Source organism: Vombatus ursinus, unplaced genomic scaffold (genome assembly GCF_900497805.2).
Source record: "Vombatus ursinus unplaced genomic scaffold, bare-nosed wombat genome assembly UNPS02007284.1, whole genome shotgun sequence".
NCBI classification, from domain to species: domain Eukaryota; kingdom Metazoa; phylum Chordata; class Mammalia; order Diprotodontia; family Vombatidae; genus Vombatus; species Vombatus ursinus.
In genome coordinates this window covers 27,794,964-27,812,986 of record NW_020947062.1, presented here as the reverse complement: position 1 = coordinate 27,812,986, position 18,023 = coordinate 27,794,964, and the positions used below count along the sequence as shown (strand labels likewise).

At 35.8% G+C, this 18,023-nt stretch overlaps 1 protein-coding gene across 2 annotated transcripts in view; it reads right to left on the bottom strand.

Annotated features, from left to right (window-relative positions):
• Window positions 1-1,225: 1,225 nt before the first annotated feature.
• MAP4K5 (mitogen-activated protein kinase kinase kinase kinase 5) overlaps window positions 1,226-18,023 on the bottom strand; it is a 176,444-nt gene continuing 159,646 nt past the window's right edge. For both annotated transcript variants that reach the window (XM_027849199.1, XM_027849198.1), the window contains 5 exons: window positions 16,881-16,949; window positions 14,302-14,394; window positions 11,560-11,630; window positions 7,889-7,944; window positions 1,226-2,525 (listed from right to left, as the gene is read on the bottom strand). In XM_027849199.1, the coding sequence (XP_027705000.1) occupies window positions 2,438-2,525; window positions 7,889-7,944; window positions 11,560-11,630; window positions 14,302-14,394; window positions 16,881-16,949 (377 nt within the window). In that variant the 3' untranslated portion in view covers window positions 1,226-2,437. The remainder of the gene's footprint in view (window positions 2,526-7,888; window positions 7,945-11,559; window positions 11,631-14,301; window positions 14,395-16,880; window positions 16,950-18,023) is intronic.

The following is an 18,023-nucleotide window of genomic DNA, read 5'->3' as shown; positions in this document are numbered from 1 at the left end:
AAGTTAGTATCAGAGGAGAAGGCACTAGGCAACTGGAGAAACCAGGCATTCCTGGCAGAACATGAGATGTGAGATACGTTGAAGTGATCCAGAAAAGTTAAGAGGCAGAAATAAGAGGGGAAGGAAGAGATTCCTCTCCCGGTGCATAGATGCAAATGTCCCCCATTCTTAAAAAGAAAAATCTGCACTAGACACCACCATCCCCTCAAACTATCACCCTATGTTTCTCCTCCCTTTCCCAATCAAACTCATAGAAAAAGCTACCTATTCTTGTGGTCTCTACTTTCTCTCCTCTCCTCACTTCTCAACTCTTTGCAATCTGGATTCTGACCTCACCACTGAACTGAAATTGCCTTCCAAAGTTACCAATTATTTCTTAACTACCAAATGTGACAGTCTCACTGTGATGTACCACCTCCCGCCCCCCCAAATCTCTGGTTAGGCTTGCCTTTGACAGGGAATGAATGGGGTGGAGTGGATAAAGTTACTGGCTGATGGATTGCGATTTTCACATATATGCTATATGCCATATCCTATACACAGTGCCTGGCACACAGTAAATGTTTAAAAGCTTGTTGATGGGTTGACTGATGTAAATATGCCCCAAACAACATCATTTTGTAAGCACACTTTTATCATCATATTGCACTGTGAGATCATAAAACCCTGCTTCAAGAACTTTAGTCAATCACTTCTTTGTAATATCATTCCCATGGAAGTGACAGGATATTCCTGATATTGCTGATTCACCAAATATGTTTTTGGTGGAACCAACGAACAAGATCAGATGGGATATCTTGTATACCTCTGAAGTATGATGCCATTTGATGCCTCACCCATTTCTGGGCTACAGCATCAGTATCATGATAGCACTCTTTGGTGCAACCATGGTGGTCTTCAACTGTCTAAAGCTTGGCAAATTGTTTGTTGACACCAATTATTAGATCCAAGTCACTGATTATATGTTTCTGGAATTGGACTGAAAGATTAGTTACCACATTTCCCTGTTAAAATGACCAAAGAGTGGAAACATTTACATTTAGGGGAAAAAAGTTCAAGAAATATAAGGAAAAAACTCCAGCATACTTTTCAGAGATATTTTTTATATGTAAGTAACATTCCCCCAGTTTAATTCAGGTCAAATGAAACCTAGTTTCTTGGAGAAAAACATTTTCTTTATATTGTGTATAATATTATCAATGCTAACTAAATTAATACAGACAACTGGAACCAATATGACTTTAATGTGGCACAGTAAGATGGAGAGGGGAAAAATATTTAAAAAGAATGACTCTAAGTTTAATTATTTTTAGAATACTGATTCTCATAATACGTATTTATACTATCCCATCAGGAATTATCTTTCACTTAAAGGCATTTTTTCTTCTTTACCATACCCCAAGTGAACAACCACATGCATAAATGAAAATTCCAAAATACATGCATAGTTACTTTATAGGTATTCCTTCTGGCATAGTATAAATAAAATGTGTCATAAATAGTTAAATACTTTCCCTCCTACATTTGGAATGGCTAGATGTGCGCAAAGATTAATGTCTCATGAATTATTATCAATAATGTAAAAAGGAACACTACTTTTGTCAAGAAGACACTTTCATGATACAGTTACACACATACATACGCCCTTTTCTAATAATATTTCAATCATCATCATTATATTGCTATATGCACCCTACAACATTATTAGTTTGATGTATGAAGCTCCCTTTTAAGGCAATCTGCATGAAATTGTATTACAAAATACTTTTTGTATAAAATTGCAAATAAACAGGAAAAAACCAACGAATTGATATACTACCTATAACTCCTAACAAAGCACTAAACCTAGGGAAAAAAAAAAACCTTTCTTTAAACTGTAAAAAATTTTAAGCTGCTTTGCAACCATCCTTTACTAAAAGTTAGATACATTACACCATTCTAGCAGCAGATTAATAAATAAGAATTAAATATTCTATTTTACAAAAACATACAAAATGGCTGATTTAAAAGTAAAGAGATTGGGGACAATTCCTACAAAATCATATTCGTTAAGAAAGAACAAGACCACATTCAAATGAAAGAATTGTCAGTGCTAAAACCACTCTAGAGACAATCACATGAGTTATTTTAAAATGATATGGCACCTTGGTTGCAAATATTATTTTTTTTAAAAAACTGAGCTTCCAGGAACTAAGAAGAAGACTACTTGTCTCATAGCTTTTATTAAGCAAACTTTATATAATCACCACATAGTGGCAAGAGATATAATAGCTGTTTCCAGCTACAGAAAGTACTGAATCCTACCCTAACATATAGATCATTAAGATGTCACCTATAAGAAAGAAAGAAAGTAATATTTCAGTTTGTATTTCATTTCCTTGAAGGCGTTTTTCATATGGGTCCATTTTCATTTTCTTGTCATTTCTGTGGGTGTTGCTCAGTAACTATTTTCATGGCCAGCCAAAATGTAGAGATTGCTGTGTGCTGTAGGATTTTCTGTTGGCCTACTTTCCAAAACGACAACCCTGCAATTAAACCAAAACAAAAGAACTGTTTAGAAGTAAAAGTACGTATTGCATGCTTCGAATAATAATGCACCAGAAATTCATCTCATAGTTCACACTGTCATAAGACTACATAAGGAATACAGAAGAAGGATTATATTTTGCTTTACATTCAATTCCTTAAAAGCATTAAAATTCTTCATAGAGTAGTCCGGCAATATCTGACCTTAAGGAATCAAAAAACTTTGTTATACAGGATGACTCTGGGAGGGGCAAAGGAGGTACAGGGGGCAATTTTAGGCAATGCAAGCCAAAATATATCAATAAAATTCTTTTAAAAACTAGAAAGATCGAAGTTTTGCTCATTCTTTAACAGAAAATTATGTAACACACTAAAATACTACTAAAATAATGCCTAGCTGAGAGAATCAGTGAAAGAGGCCCAATTCATCAAGAGATCTCTTACTTAGACTAGTTCTCAAGATAGTGGGTACATCGCCTTTCTCTCCTGCCCTGTCTCTCGAGGGTATGTGTAAGCAGGAATAATTATGGACCATGAACACAGTAACCTTTCTGAGGATGAGGGGAAAGTTGACAGAAAGAAATATAGAAGATTAAATTTGACTACCACTGAAATTAGGGACAGGGAATATAACATCTCACATTTACACACGATACTAACATTTTGAGCTGGAAAGGACCTTAAAGGTCATGTAGTTCAACCACCTCATTTTATAGATGAAGAAACTAAGCCTCAGAGAAGTCAAGCGTCATGTTCTTCATTGCACAGCCAGTAAGTGCTTGAGCAGAACTTCTGCTCTGTTGTTAACAAAGCCCTTTAATTCTGGACTTCTTCCTCTTATCCCTCTTTCATCTTCTGGCACTCAGGGAAACCTGCCTCTGCCTGACCACTCTCTCCAGGATAGGCTGCTCTTTCTCTCCTGCCACACTAACAAAGGGTACCAAGAGGAAGGGACAAACTCCCGGCTCCTTCGTGGATCCTTCCAGACCACCTTCCCCTCTGGTGCCATTACTGTCTCTTCTGTGCTCATGAAACTGACTCCACCCTTTCATCACTCTGTCCTGATTCCTGTAATTACTTATTATTAGCCTCCAGGTCACTATCCCCCTGACTCAGGTGCCTAGCTTTCTTCAGTACGTGGTTCAGTATTTCTTTCCACATTTATCCCTATTCTCCTTACTGGAGGACTTCAATATTTCTGTTGATGTGCTCCCTGCACACCTCTGATTCTGAGTTCATCAAACCACTTAACTCCCAAGTTAACTCCCATAGCTCGCATCTTCATGGTTTCAGGGACACATCTGAGATCTCATCATCGCAGTAACTTCCACCTCCATGCTCTCAAATTCTAAAATTCCATTCTCTGCTCGTAATCTGCTGCCCTCCCATCTTTCCCTTTGCCTTATTCTTCCTAAACTTCTTTGCCATCACCATTACAATCTGTTCTGCTATTCTACCACCATATGCTCTGGCCTCACACCATACTTTCTGTGTTGTTTTCCCCTGTTGACTTTTGCTGTTCTGTGAGATGCCACAGCTCATATTTTTCTGCCACTGTCCTATGAGATGTTTTACAAATGAGTCTGTATGCTAAAATGGGGCTGCCATTGGTTATCATGTTTCTCTGGTTGGCAAGGATCTTATGTCTGCTAGATGCAATGGTTTTTAGGTTCTTGTAGTCTTCTCATTATGGACATTCACAGAATTAGATTTGGCAAGTAGGAAGTTCAGAGACCATCTTCTAGTCCAGGGGTGGGGAACCTGCAGCCTTGAGGCCACATGTGGCCCTCTAAGAACTCACGAGTGGCCCTTTGACTGAATCCAAACTTCAAAGAAGTGGCCTTGAGACCACAGGCTCCCCACCTCTCTAGTCCAATACATACACAAAAGGAATTTCCACCATAATATATTTGACAAGTGGTCATCTTTTGCTTCAAGTCCAAGAAGGAGGAACTTATCACCTCTCAAGGAAAGCTATAGGAACTTTTGAAAGCAATTTTCCTGTTTGCAGGTCCCACCCACAGCTCCAATTTCTGACCTCTGGAGCCAAACAGAACAAGTCCATTCACTCCTCCAGTAAACAGCCCTTGAAATATTTGAAGACAACTGTGGGGGCAGCTAGGTGGTGCAGTGGATAGAGCACCAGCCCTGAAGTCAGGAGGACCTGAGTTCAAATCCGGCTTCAGACCAAACACTTGACACTTACTAGCTGTATGACCTTGGGCAAGTCACTTCACCCCAAATGCCTTTAAAAAAAAAAAAGACAACTGTGTGCCTGCTCCACAAGCATTCTCTGCTCAGTTCCCACACTTGATTCACATGTGACATGGACTCATGGGCTTTACCATCCAGGTTACCTTTCTCTGGACACTCTCCAAATCAGCAATGTCCTTTTAAACCCACAACTAAACATAATTGTTGTTTGTCTAATCTTGGAAGCTATGCCCCACTTAATGCAGCCCAAGATTACCATAGCTTTTTTGTCTAGGACGTTACACTTACATATTGGGCTTGCAGTCCACTACACCCCCCAACATCTTTTCAGAATACCTGCTGTCTACCCATGTCCTGCTCCTATTTTTTTTGCTGGTGAAGCTGAATTTTTAGTACCTCAGTGAAAAACTTTACATGTATGTACTAGATTTCATCTTATTAAATTTAGCCCAATGAGTTAGCCTGTAAAAAACTCTGTTGGATTCTGACTCTGTCATCTGGTGTGTTGGAAGCTATCCCTTCCAACTCCCAACAAATGACTCAGTCATCTATAAGTTTGATGAGCAATGATCTATGGCTTTATCTAAGCCACTGATAACAGTGTTAACTCTTCCAAAGCCAAGCACAGATGTCTGGGTACTTCCTTGAAGACCTTGTGCCAGGTTGATATTGAACTTTTTACAATTATACTTTGAATTCTGAACCATTTGATTGTAATAATGTCTAATCCAAATCTCTCCATCTTCTCTACAAGAATAGTACAAGATACTTTATCAAAAGCTTTGCAAATTTCTCTAAGAAATACTGATGAGAGTCAAGGTTTTTATTCTTATCCATTTCTTAACTTTTAGGAGTCAACTTCTTATTTAAAAAGGATGACTTGGCACTGTTGTAATTGCATGCAGTAGCCTCTTCTCATCTTTATCCTTTCTTCTAACTTGATATTAATTTTTAGCTTTACTTTATGTACAGGCAATGGACTGACTGCACAGGAAGCTAATTCTGATATGATTCCCACATCACTAGCCAGTTATTTCCTGTATGATAGAGTCAATTTCATTTTTTGTGACATAGTCCAGTACCTTTTATATTTTGGAAGAAAATAATTCATAATATATAGACATGAGCTTCTGAGTAATCTATAAGGCTTGAATATCTTATTTCTTGATCTCAAAAAATATTTTCTTGTCCTGCCTTGTATCACCTTCACATGAAGTTGAGTATCAAAATTTATGCTGAATAAATATGTAGATCCTGACAAGTTCTTTATGGAATTTATTTCATCATTCTCTGAAATGGTTATTGGTTAATAAGTTGTATTTATTTTTATCATAGTCCTACCTGTACTCATCATGAGTATTATGAGAGATAACCAACTATCTTATGTAAAGATTTTTCTTACTGCTTTTGGAAACACAGTGAAACCAATTATTCTCTACCATTTACAATCTGGGTGCCCTTGTGCAAGTCATTTTAACTCTATGGGTCTCTTAAAGTCTTGTTCGGCTCTACATCTTTCTGAAGAACTCCTTTATTTGCCTAAAAACGGAAAACTTATGAGTCATCCATTTTACATCTTCTCATTTCATGTCAAAACTAACGTAGTTGATTTCTTCTAGTATCTATTAATTTACTGGTTTTTAGGAAAAGATCACATACTTAGAGTACCAATAGTTAAACTGATGTTTACAAACTGTCTAAAAATGGTGTGCCTCTCTTTCTACTGCCGTCACTGCAAGAGTGAAAGGGAATGCATGAGACTGAGTGCTACTTTTGATTTTTTTTTTGTACCACTGCCCCCAAATTTGTCATCTAGTGGCTAACCTCATTTTGATTTCTGTATTTAACCAGCCTGGTCCTTGGACAGTCTGTTATTGGGACCAGCAATGTGAGAATTAAAATTACAAATCACTTAATGAGCAATGGTAAGATAGATGATGGATATAAATACGCTCTAATAAAATATAGTGTACGACTTTCATGGGAGAAGCAGTGTAAAAGCATTGTCCTGGCACATTTGTAACTGGAAAAAGTAATATACCAGTCATGAATCAAGAATGAGACCACAGATAGACACTCCAAGATATTAAATGATCAAGAGGGAGTTCTCTATGATGTTAAATAAACTATCTAGATAAGATTCACCTAAGATGAGATGGCACGGAGGGAGAAGGGAAGGCAGGTTGACAACTGCATCAGAAGATGAAATCATAGATCTAGCATAGATCCATGTTTTAACACCTTCTTTTTTTGGCTAGGCAATGGGGTTAAGTGTCTTGCCCAGGGTCACAGGGCTAGTAAGTGTCAAGTGTCTGAGCCTGGATGTGAACTCAGGTCCTCTTGACTCCAGAGCTGGTGTTCTATCCACTGCACCACCTAGCTGCCCCATTTTTCTGTACTTCTAAAGAATATTATATATTTTAACTAAGGAAGAAACCTGTATTTTAAACAAACATTACTTGAAGGTTCAGATGAAATTAAATCAAGGGCTTGTACAAAGGTTATTTACTAGTTTTACTTGGTCAATAAACACTACTATAGCCTACATGGAGTAGGTTACTTTTATGGTAGGCAAGCAAGAAAGAATGAATATTTTGTTTTCCATGTAGTATAGTTTGAAAGAAGGAAAAGGGATGGGGGGGAGGTTGTAGGGGTTGAGTTGGGGGAGCTAAAACAAATTTATGAAATGGTATGTTTTGGGGTTTATCTTTAATTTTCTCCACAAAGAGAGCTAAGACTCTTTAATGTAGACTGAGTTGAACAATAAACAAGGAATATTGTATTCCTTTTGACGGATGGGTAAGTGTTGAAAATTCAACCTGATTTTTAAAATAATTGTTAAGAGAACGATCAGAAAATTGTTCAGAGCAATTATAGGGTCTGATAATCTTCATAACAAAGATATGTTCCTTTTAATTTTAACTTTGAGTGATCATGACTAATACTCTTTGGAAATCGCTATGCTACTTACACCAGTAAGAGATCTCTAAACTGACTAATTAAAAATATTAGATCATCTCAACAAGGAAATTAGAAATTTTCTCTAAAATGGCTGAGTATACCATGAGCTCCATTTTTAGAATTTTCAGACTTATTTATATGAACAAAACATTTGCATCTTTCAAATTTTTTTAAAATTAGTTATTACCTGTCAGAGCCTAGCAAACGGAAAACTCTAGTTTCATCTGAAATCTCCTGGGTAACCTAAAAAATATTAATAGGATGAGTCAGTTTAGATAGCATGCCAAATCATGACTACAAAAGTTTTCCTCATATATAACACAAAAGTGCAGTAAACAAATTTTCACAACAACAAGCATTTACTTAAGGCAACAATTCTTTCAAACAAATTCAGAATTTATGAAGAGCCTACCTAGGAGCTGTGAGAAATACAGAAAACACACATAAGACACAATCTCTGCCCTCAAGAAGTTTATAGTCTTATTGGAGAGGGAAGAGGAATACACCAAGCAATTAGCAATGAATACAAGAATATGTACAGAGTTTTGTGGAACATGTTATAAGTGGCTCAGTAATAAGCAGTTCAGAAAAGTAGAGGCATCAATTCTACCAATGTATTCTATTTTCTTACATTTTTGAGAACTTGTTCCATTAATTAGCATCTTACTGTTTCATTTGTTTCCTCTCTGTCTATAACTATGCTCAAATACCCGCTATTTTAAAAAATGAACTAAAAACCTGACCATGGCTAGTTAGTACTTGAATTCCTTTAAGAGATAACTTGCAATATTTTTCTATGATGTGGAAGTTTGGGATTTTGGCTATGGCATTCCTGAGACTTTTCCTTTTGTAGTTTATTTATTTTAGGAGGTGCACAGATGGATTTTTTTGCTAGACAATTGGAGTCTGAGGCTAGATTTGAACTCAGGTTCTTCTGACTCCAAGGCTGAAGCTTTTTTTTTTCCATCTGTAGTGTTTTCAGGTGTGATGGTCTGATATTATCGTGGATTTCACAAATATTCCAGGATTCCATTCAATTAATACAAGACCATCTGCCACAAGTATGAGCATTTATTGGGTCTTAGCACCAACAGGAAATTCTTCTTTCATTTAGACCTTATACATAATCTTTTCCATAATACTATGCAAATCCTTTGGTAAATACAAGGCCAGAGGCATCTTAGTATAGTGAGAAAAATAGCTGCCCCAATAAACTAGTGACCTTTTTTTTCCCTCTGGTAAGGCAACTGGGGTTAAGTGACTCGCCCAGGGTCACACAGCTAGTAAAGTGTTATGTGTCTGAAGCTGCATTTGAACTCAGGTCCTCCTGACTTCAGGGCTGGTGGTCTATTCACTGCGCCACCAAGCTGCCCCCCACAGATAGATTCTATCTTTACATTGTTCCTTGGTTCTAGCAGGTCTCAACAGTTTTTTCATTCATGATTTCTAGCAAGAAAAGTATTTAGGTTTTTAAAAAATAATGATCTGTTTTCTAGGCTAGTTGCCTTTGATATCATATATTTTCTTCAATTTTTTTCAGTCTTTTGATTTTGTTCTACTATTTCTTAGAGTCACTAATTTCTGTTTGATCTATTACAGTTTTCAGAAAGTCTTATTACTTGGGTAAGGTTTACCATGTTCTCTTCCAAGTTATTTATTCTCCTTTCCATTATTTTCTAGTGCTTTATTCAATTTTTATCTCTTGCTTCATTTTTGGGGGGGGGGGGGGGCCTAGGCAATGGAGTTAAGTGATTTGCCCAGGGTCACACAGCTAGTAAGTGTTATATGTCTGAGGCTGGATTTGAACTCAGGTCCTCCTGAATCCAGGGCCGCTGCTCTATCCACTGTACCACCTCGCTGCCCCCTCTTGCTTCATTTCTTGTAGATATTGATCTAGACATTGTAAGAAAGGCCACTAGTCTCTTCTTGAAGGTATTACAGCTACTATCTCCTTTGGAGAGATCTCTAGGTTTGCAACAATTTTTTATAATGGTTGATATCTTCTTTGATTCACTTATCTCTCCATATTAAAAGTTCCTGAATTGGGCTCTGTGCCAGGGCCTTTCTCCATCCCCTCCTATACTTCGATGAGGCTTTACTCGGTCTTGCTTGGGGGTCACCTGGGTTTCCGTGCTGATTTCTATTTCAAGGGGTTAGGTCCTCCTGGATATTTGAGTTCAAAGCATTGAGCTTTCAGGGCCCTCTCTGGAAGGCCTTAAAGCCCTTGGGCCTGGGGTGTCCTTGTCTGAGTGCTGTGGCCCCATGCTGGCTACCGCTACTGTAGAGCTGTCTCCAGAACTTCCCAGGTGCCCTCCCCTCCCCTGGTGCCTGCTGCCCAAGGACATAAAACCTCAGCTGTCTCAAGTCATGCTGTGAGGCTGCCCTGTGATGCTGCTGGTAGGTACCCTTTCCTACTGGCTTTGGGCTTCTGGCTGATAGCTGGTGTGGAAACAGTAATTTCTCACTGGATTTCTTAATTATTATTTGGTCTGTTGTGAATTTTGAAGTTTTGCTAGAGGTATGAGGAAGGTCTGAGGTATGTGGAAGCTTTTTTAAAAAGTATCTAATAGATTCTACGTGTTACTTTTAAAACTATCTTTCTTGCCTAGGCTTCCTTCTGTTCTCTGTAGACATCAACAACTTTTATTAAATGTTTCCTATGTTGTAAGTACTGTGCTCAGTGCTGGGGAAATTTGTTATAAGAAAGTGTTATTTTTTCTTGGAAGCAGAGGGTAGAGAGAATTAGGAGGGGAAAAGGGGCTAACGACAGTGATGCCTCCCATCTCCCCCAAAAGAGGAAAAGTAAACAGTGCCAATGAAGCTTATTAAATAATGCACAGAACAGAAGATGAAACTTCTGGGAGAGAAAGTTAAGAACAGCTTAACGTGTTGGATTTACGAAGTACTTAAAAAATAAAACAAACAAATGGAATGTAGTGAAGATTTGCATTTTCATAAGCAACCTTCCTTCATTAGATCCCATCAACGTGCCTCTCCCAATGATTATCAGTTTATGTTCATTAACTTTTAGAAGTATTTATGAATGCAATAAAATAGCTGGTACAAAACATCCCCCCCAATTCAAGGGTCATCAGTCCATAGAGAAGTCTAGGGGGAAAGTGGGCTCAAGCTTAGAGCAAATGAGGTAGCAAAAAGGGTAACTTGTAGCTCTTGGAATGGAAATCCTTTGGCCCCCTTGGTGAGGCCTTCATGAAATTCTCCTTAAGTACATACAGTGTAGTGTTCTGCTGGGCTGTCCTAAAGGTGCCTTCTCTTACTGTATCCATTGCTATTCTAGGGACACTGATAGGATAGTGATGACAAATTCAATCTTCTGACCCTTCAAAGCTCATCTGCTAGTCAAGGAAGGGAACTGAGGGGCTGGAGCGACATTCTTCTCCTCTACCCCAAGGGATTCTTTCTCAGGGGCCTTTCCTCTGGCTTGGTCAGATATCTCAAAGCTGGAATCTAAACTAGCTTGATATTTTACACAGGTTCCAGAGGAAATGACTGAGTCACTGGTTGCAAACCCAACAAACTTTCTGTGTAGCGTCATTTCATTTCTTCCAATTCAATCTTTCCAAACTGAGTATGGACTTTTCACACTTAGTTTAATGCCTTTAATTGACTTGTTGATTGAATAAAGGTATTTTCATCTTATAAAGGCACCATCTTATTAGTTACTTTAATTGTGGGTGGGATGATTGAATGATTCAGTTAACCTGCCCCCCTCCCCCAATCTTACATGTATTATCAGTACAGAGAAGAGACTCTAAATAGCACAGGTAATGTCCCTTAGGTCTTTTGAATTGTAAAAATTTAAATCACTGAAAATCAATGAAAACAACAGAAACTTACTTCATCTGACTTGAAGCTTTTACCCTGCATTCCATGTTTCCAGAAGGCTAATACGCTGTCTTGAAGGCATACTAAAAAAAACAGAAAATGAAATTTTTAAGCTAAAACCAGTGCATAATGGTTTATTATCAATTTTGTCTAACAGTTTTAATAAAAGAAAGAACGAGGAAGTTCCTTTAGTGTTTGATGCAAAATCTCAGTTTCGAGACCATTAATTTCCAACATTTCTGTAGTTAAGCCAATCAATTCTGAGCTTCAGTAATTTGTTGTTGTTTATATGAGTTTTCAAAACTATACACCCTACATACTCATTTACACCAGAAAAAAGTTTTGATGACCTTAAGATCAATTTTAGAATCCACGGCTTTCTTTAAATGAATGAAACAATGGAAACACCATTCTTACAGTAAAAAATATAATACTAAAATAAAATCGTGATTACATAACTTCTGTATTGTCTCTCTCGCAAAATTAGGTTTTAAAAAATAAACTTGTTCATAGGCTACAAAACACTAGGCAGAGTCTAGATATAAAATATCTATTAATTAGATTCCAATAATAGATTACCAACTAATTAAACAATCAGTAATAAATAATGTGATTTGGGATTTAGTAATTAGGGTATCCAAATAACAAAATCATTACAAAAATTCAAATGGGAGTGGCAGGAAAAGGAAAGCAAGATATTATCAGATAAAGTCCTTATAATAGCCCTGCTATTTATAGAAATTAGATACCTTAAAATTTAGTTTGGTCGTGAGGTTGATTTTTTTTTTTAAAGAAGAATGTTCTAGCAGCATTAATTTAAAGTAAATTACAACTGATGGACTCACAAGCTGCTTCAAGAAAACACTGCTTTCACTAGAGGCAATTGTGAGTGAGAAGCAGAGTAGATTAGCGAATAGAGAGCCAGTCTCAAAGTCAGGAAAACTTGGGTTAAAGTCCCACCTCTGACTCATACTTGCTAATGGGACACCAGGCAAATCATTTACCCTTTCAGTGCCCTGGGTAATTCTCTAATACTGAAACTGCAAAGCAGGTACCAATCTGAACTGGTAGAAGAACTTTCCTCAGAGGGAGTTCCTTTTAATGAAACCATAGGTTTGGTTTAAATAATAATGACAATAGTAATATATGAACTGTTAGCCAGATTTTGTTGTTGTTGTTTAGTCATTTTAGTCGTGCGTGACTCTTTGTGACCCCATTTGGGGTATCCTAGGCAGATACTGGAGTCATTTCCTTCTCCAGTTCATTTTACAGATGAGGAAATGGAGGCAATTTAAGTGACTTACCCAGGGTCACAGAGCTAGTACGTGTCTGAGGCAGCATTTGAACTCAGGTCTTCCAGACCTTAGGCCCAGTGCTCTACCTGTTTTGTCACCTAGTGACTGACCCATGTTATAAGCCAAAAGGCATCCCTTATATTAATGTAAGGTTTCATAATATGCAGTAGTAATTTGTTAAGGAAAAAGGCATATTTGCAAAGATTCTGAAATATACTGGCAAGTCTTGATAATTATAGACTGGAACTAATGGTCTAGATAACTATATCTAGATTCAGAGAAATGGCCTTAAAATTAACATGCATGGACCACAGCATAAAGGAATTAGAAAAAATTAATTCCATTATATAGTTTGTCTTAGCATCAAAACATCTGTAGTGTGGGATTTCCTAGTTCAGTAAGTTTGATTCCTTTCCCCCAAACAGGTGTTTTCTCTGTTTAAAAGTTCTATTAAGGGATTAATACAATTTACGTCAAGGTTAAACTCCCAGACTTGAATGAAAAGATAAATAAGATTACAGGTTTGAAGCTGGAATGGAAATCTATTCAAAAACTTCATTTACAAATATGGAAACTGAACCCCAAAGATTTATTCAGATAGTAAGGTAGTAGAGCCAGGACTTGAATCCAGATACTGTCTCCAAAATCTTTCTCTTTCCAAGGATCATACTATTCTTCACATTCAAGTGACTAGTTTTATTTTCAAATACAATTTCCACCTAATAACAAAGCTTAAGTTTTTGTGACAGTCATATCTATATTGATATATATTGACTATATTAACTATATTAGTGAACTGTTATAACCAAAAAATTTCTCCTGTCCCAAAGGGAAACTACCAAGCCTTTTTAACTTCTGATTTATGGCAATGTCAATTTTCCAAATTATTAAAAAAAAATTCTAGTTCACAAAATCTTTTTCACAAATTTTACCGCCAACAGGCCTTCTCTCAAACACATGCCGTTTAATGTGCCACACTTCACCTATCTGTATATAATTGATGAGATGAATAAGATTTCTTGCGTAAAGATTAGCAAACATGAAAGAATACTTCCCCTAATATATACAGACACACTGCAATCATAAGAATAAAATAAAATAAGTATATTTGTCAGTCTTAAAACTGTTCTGTCTTCAAGGGGCAAGTGGAAATCTTACAGAAGGAATTTAAAATCACTGACCATCACAACACACCAAGCAGCATTTTACAGATAAGAAAGCCTTAATATATCTAATAGTCTGTCACATCGCACAAATACCTCCAAGGTATCAAAAGAACTGGGCTCAATTTAACTCACTTGATGCAGTAAAGGGGACAATGAAGAGAAACAAATGTAATTTCTAACTTTAAAATATTTAGAAATTTTTAAAAAATTAGCTAAGACCTAGTAACCTAAATATAGTTTGAACAAAACATGTCTTCCTATAAAAAATATTAAAGAAAAACTCACTGACTTACCTACAGATTCAATGCAAAAATCAAAACTCAGCTCAGATGCTAGTTTCTTGCTTGACTTCAGTTTTCCTTGAAGATTCACAATTTTCACAAACCCTCAAAGAAAAAAATCCACAAATATTAAGCATGGAATAAATATTATAGAAATAAATGTAAATTGATATACATGTACAAGCAGGTAGACAGAAAAGTCCTGATAAAGTTAAAATAATTGTAACTGGTGAAAAGTACCTTCTTTTTCTCTTAATCAATGTATGGTCAGTAAAAAGTCAGGTTGTTGTTTGTTTTTTTTTTTAGTATGATTTAATATATATTTCTACAAAGAACACTCTTTATTAAGATGTCTCCTTTGGACAAAAGGCAGATATTTTGAGATCCTTACAAAAGCATATAGGAAAAATTTTAATCTCTGTAGCTGAATATTCATAAATACATCACTTAAACATTAACATCAACTAAATTACGTACTACTTTCAGAAAGAAAAATGGGCCATACACCTCCACAAAATTAAATTATTAGCTAACTCATAAATAATATAAAAGTAGACTATTATATTAATTCATTTGCACAAAGTACAAAAATATATTTTCTTACATTTTAATTTCCTTGGAGGAAATAAATTAGACTATGAAATTTAGTAAGAGCTAAGATAAGAAATGCACATTAACTTCTCAACTTTCCCTAAGTTTTAAGTTTGCTAGCTCAATTTCCATTTTGACTATGGCATCTCTTCTTTTTTAAAAACCAAATTCTCATTTATCCATAACCATACTTTTTGGCTAAATATCCACCTTCTGCCTTATGGAATCCTGATTGTAGTATTACTCCCTGATTGACTCAAGCTTGTTTCCTGGGCCTGGGATCTCCCAAATCCCCTTTTTTTCTCTTAAGAAACAAAAAAAACTCAGTAATTAAGAAATTTATGATTGTATTTAATAAAATTCTAATTAATAAGAGATTACCAGGTATTACTATATTTACAAATCTAATACAGAGATTTCCCCCAATTAATAACAAAAACAACAACAGCTAATATTTACATAGCACCAAGTATGTGCCAGGCACTACATGAAGTGCTTTTGAAAGATTATCTCATCTGATCCTTACAGCAATCCTCACATGTAGGTACTATTATTAGCACTATTTTAAAGTTGAGGAAATTGAGATAAACAGATGTTAGATGCCTTGCCCAAGGTCACACAGTTTGTGGTCTGGATCACAGATTCAATTCAGAAAGAACCTCCTGGGTCATCTACTCCAGTCCTTTCATTTTACGGATGAGGAAACAGAAGCCTAGAGAAAGTAAGTGACTTGACAAAGTTTGGGGTTTGAACAAAGCTCCTAGGATCCCAAATTTAGCACTTTTTACCTTTCAAATACCAACTCCTGCATGAAGCCTTCCCTAAGTCACCCATATCTATTGGGACCTCTTATTACATGGCATGGTTTTGCAACTTGCTAATGCATTTATCAGAGATTATTGTGCATTATAATGATCTATGTTTGTTTCTCATTCTCCTATTGTGTAATAAGCTCTAGTAGGGAATGCTAACTACACTTTATATCTTCTCCCTTCCCTAGTAGAGTGTCCTATGTAAAACAAGTGCTTTACAATTATTTTAAAACACATTTTGCCATACAGAATACAGTGAAAGATATAAAGCACTAAAATTATTCTAAGTATATTTTAATTTCTTTGATAATTCACAGGGTATTTAATGATTTTATGAACATCAATTATCACTATGTAATAGTGTAAGGAAAATGGCAATTTGACTACTCTAGTTGTCTGTATGCTATTAGGATGTAAGTTGTTGAAGGGCAGGAACTTTTCCCCTCTTATCTTTATATTTCCAGTGTTTAGCAAAGGACCTGGTATATAATAGCTGCTTTAATAAATGTTTATTGATTTATCAATCAAAAGATTGGAATTTATTGCAGCCATTCAGGGCAACTCTACAATACTCAATCTTTCTTATTCCTTGTGACAAGAAGATAACCCAAGAAAGGACACTGGGGAAATAATAGCATCTGGGTACCAAAGTGACCTCATCTGTAGGACAATGGGCTAACTGATCTTAAATGTTGCTTCTAGCTTCAAATTCTATGATTCCATGAGGTAATATTCTATAGACTAGTTCAGGTAAGTAATACTGAAATTTGACAAAAAAACATTTCAACATATTCTCTAAAATATTTTTACTACTGTAGAAATGACTAAATTTTTAAATTAATTTGGACTGGGTTTACTATAGCCAGTGAAACTGGTCAAATAAGGAATATCTTCTAGGAATCAGTACTAGTTTAACAAATTCCACTACTTCCTAATATTTTTTTTAAGTTGTACAGAATAAACTAAATATTTTAGGCATGAAAGAATATTTTTTTGACAATTGAATGGACATCTTATGGAGAATAAAGATAATTCTAAATTAGCTACCACACGATCATTATTTTTTACTAAAAAAGTAACTGCTGTCAACATGAACTGAAATGGAGTAACCATGAAACTTTTTGAAACAATATAGTCAAATTTCACAATTATAGAAATTTTTACAAAACAGACGAGAATAGTACTTACTGTCTAAACACACTAGAACTGTATCTCTTTCCAACTGTGTCACATGAATGGAATCTAACTGCTGGTTGCCTTGATGAAAGGGAAAAAAAAAGATTATAATTATGTGGAATCTTCAAAAAGATTTCAAAACACAGAAACTAGAACTTGGAAAATAAATATCATTTTAAAATTCTGCTCTAACTTTGGTTCTTTGGGCTTCAAGCTAACTACGGACACAAATCTAACAGTAATTAACACCATCATTCATCATCTTCATCTTTTTTTAGCATAAGATATTTGAGCAAGAAAAGAGGATATAAAAGCTAAAACACATCCATGAGAATTAAGTTAGGTCTGTCGAGGTATATGGTGAAAAAGAAACATGATAAAAGTAGATTTGCATTCCCAGACTATAAAACCTATTACAAAGCAGTTATCAAAACTATTTGGTTATAGGTAAAAAAGGAAAATCATTGGAAGAAATTATTAGTACCAGTCATCCATGCAAATATATACCAAAAAAAATTCTTAATATACTTATAGAAACTAAAAACTGGGGAAAAGATTTATTATTTAATGAATGTACCTGGGAAAACTGATCAAGTATTTGGCTGGAAACATACAAAATCCATATATCACACTATTACCTCAGTAAGTCCAGTTAGATGGCAACTAAGCACAAAAAAGAATTGTAAAAAAATGGAAATGGAATAATACATTTATATCCATTGTGAGAAGAATACAAGGAATCAGAGGGAACATAGATGTACTTGATTACAGTAAAACTGCACAAATTGATAAAGATGACAAAAGATGGGAATAGTTAATGTTAGAGGGGTTGTGGAAAGACAAGCATATTAACTCATTGTTAGTGCTGGAGCTATGAATTAGTATAACCATTCTAGAAAGCAATTTGTAACTATGCTAGTAAATGGCTAAAATTTCCATAAATGTGGCCTAGAAACTGTGTTGTATATATCCCAGGGAAGTCTTTGACAAAAAGACAACACACATACACACACACGCGTGCGCGCGCATGTACACGCACATGCATGCATGCATACACGTGAATGCTAAAATAAAAAGTTCTGCTCTAAATGTTTGTAATAGTGAAGAACTGGAAACAAAGTAAATGCCCACTGATTTGGGAATTGCAAAACAAGT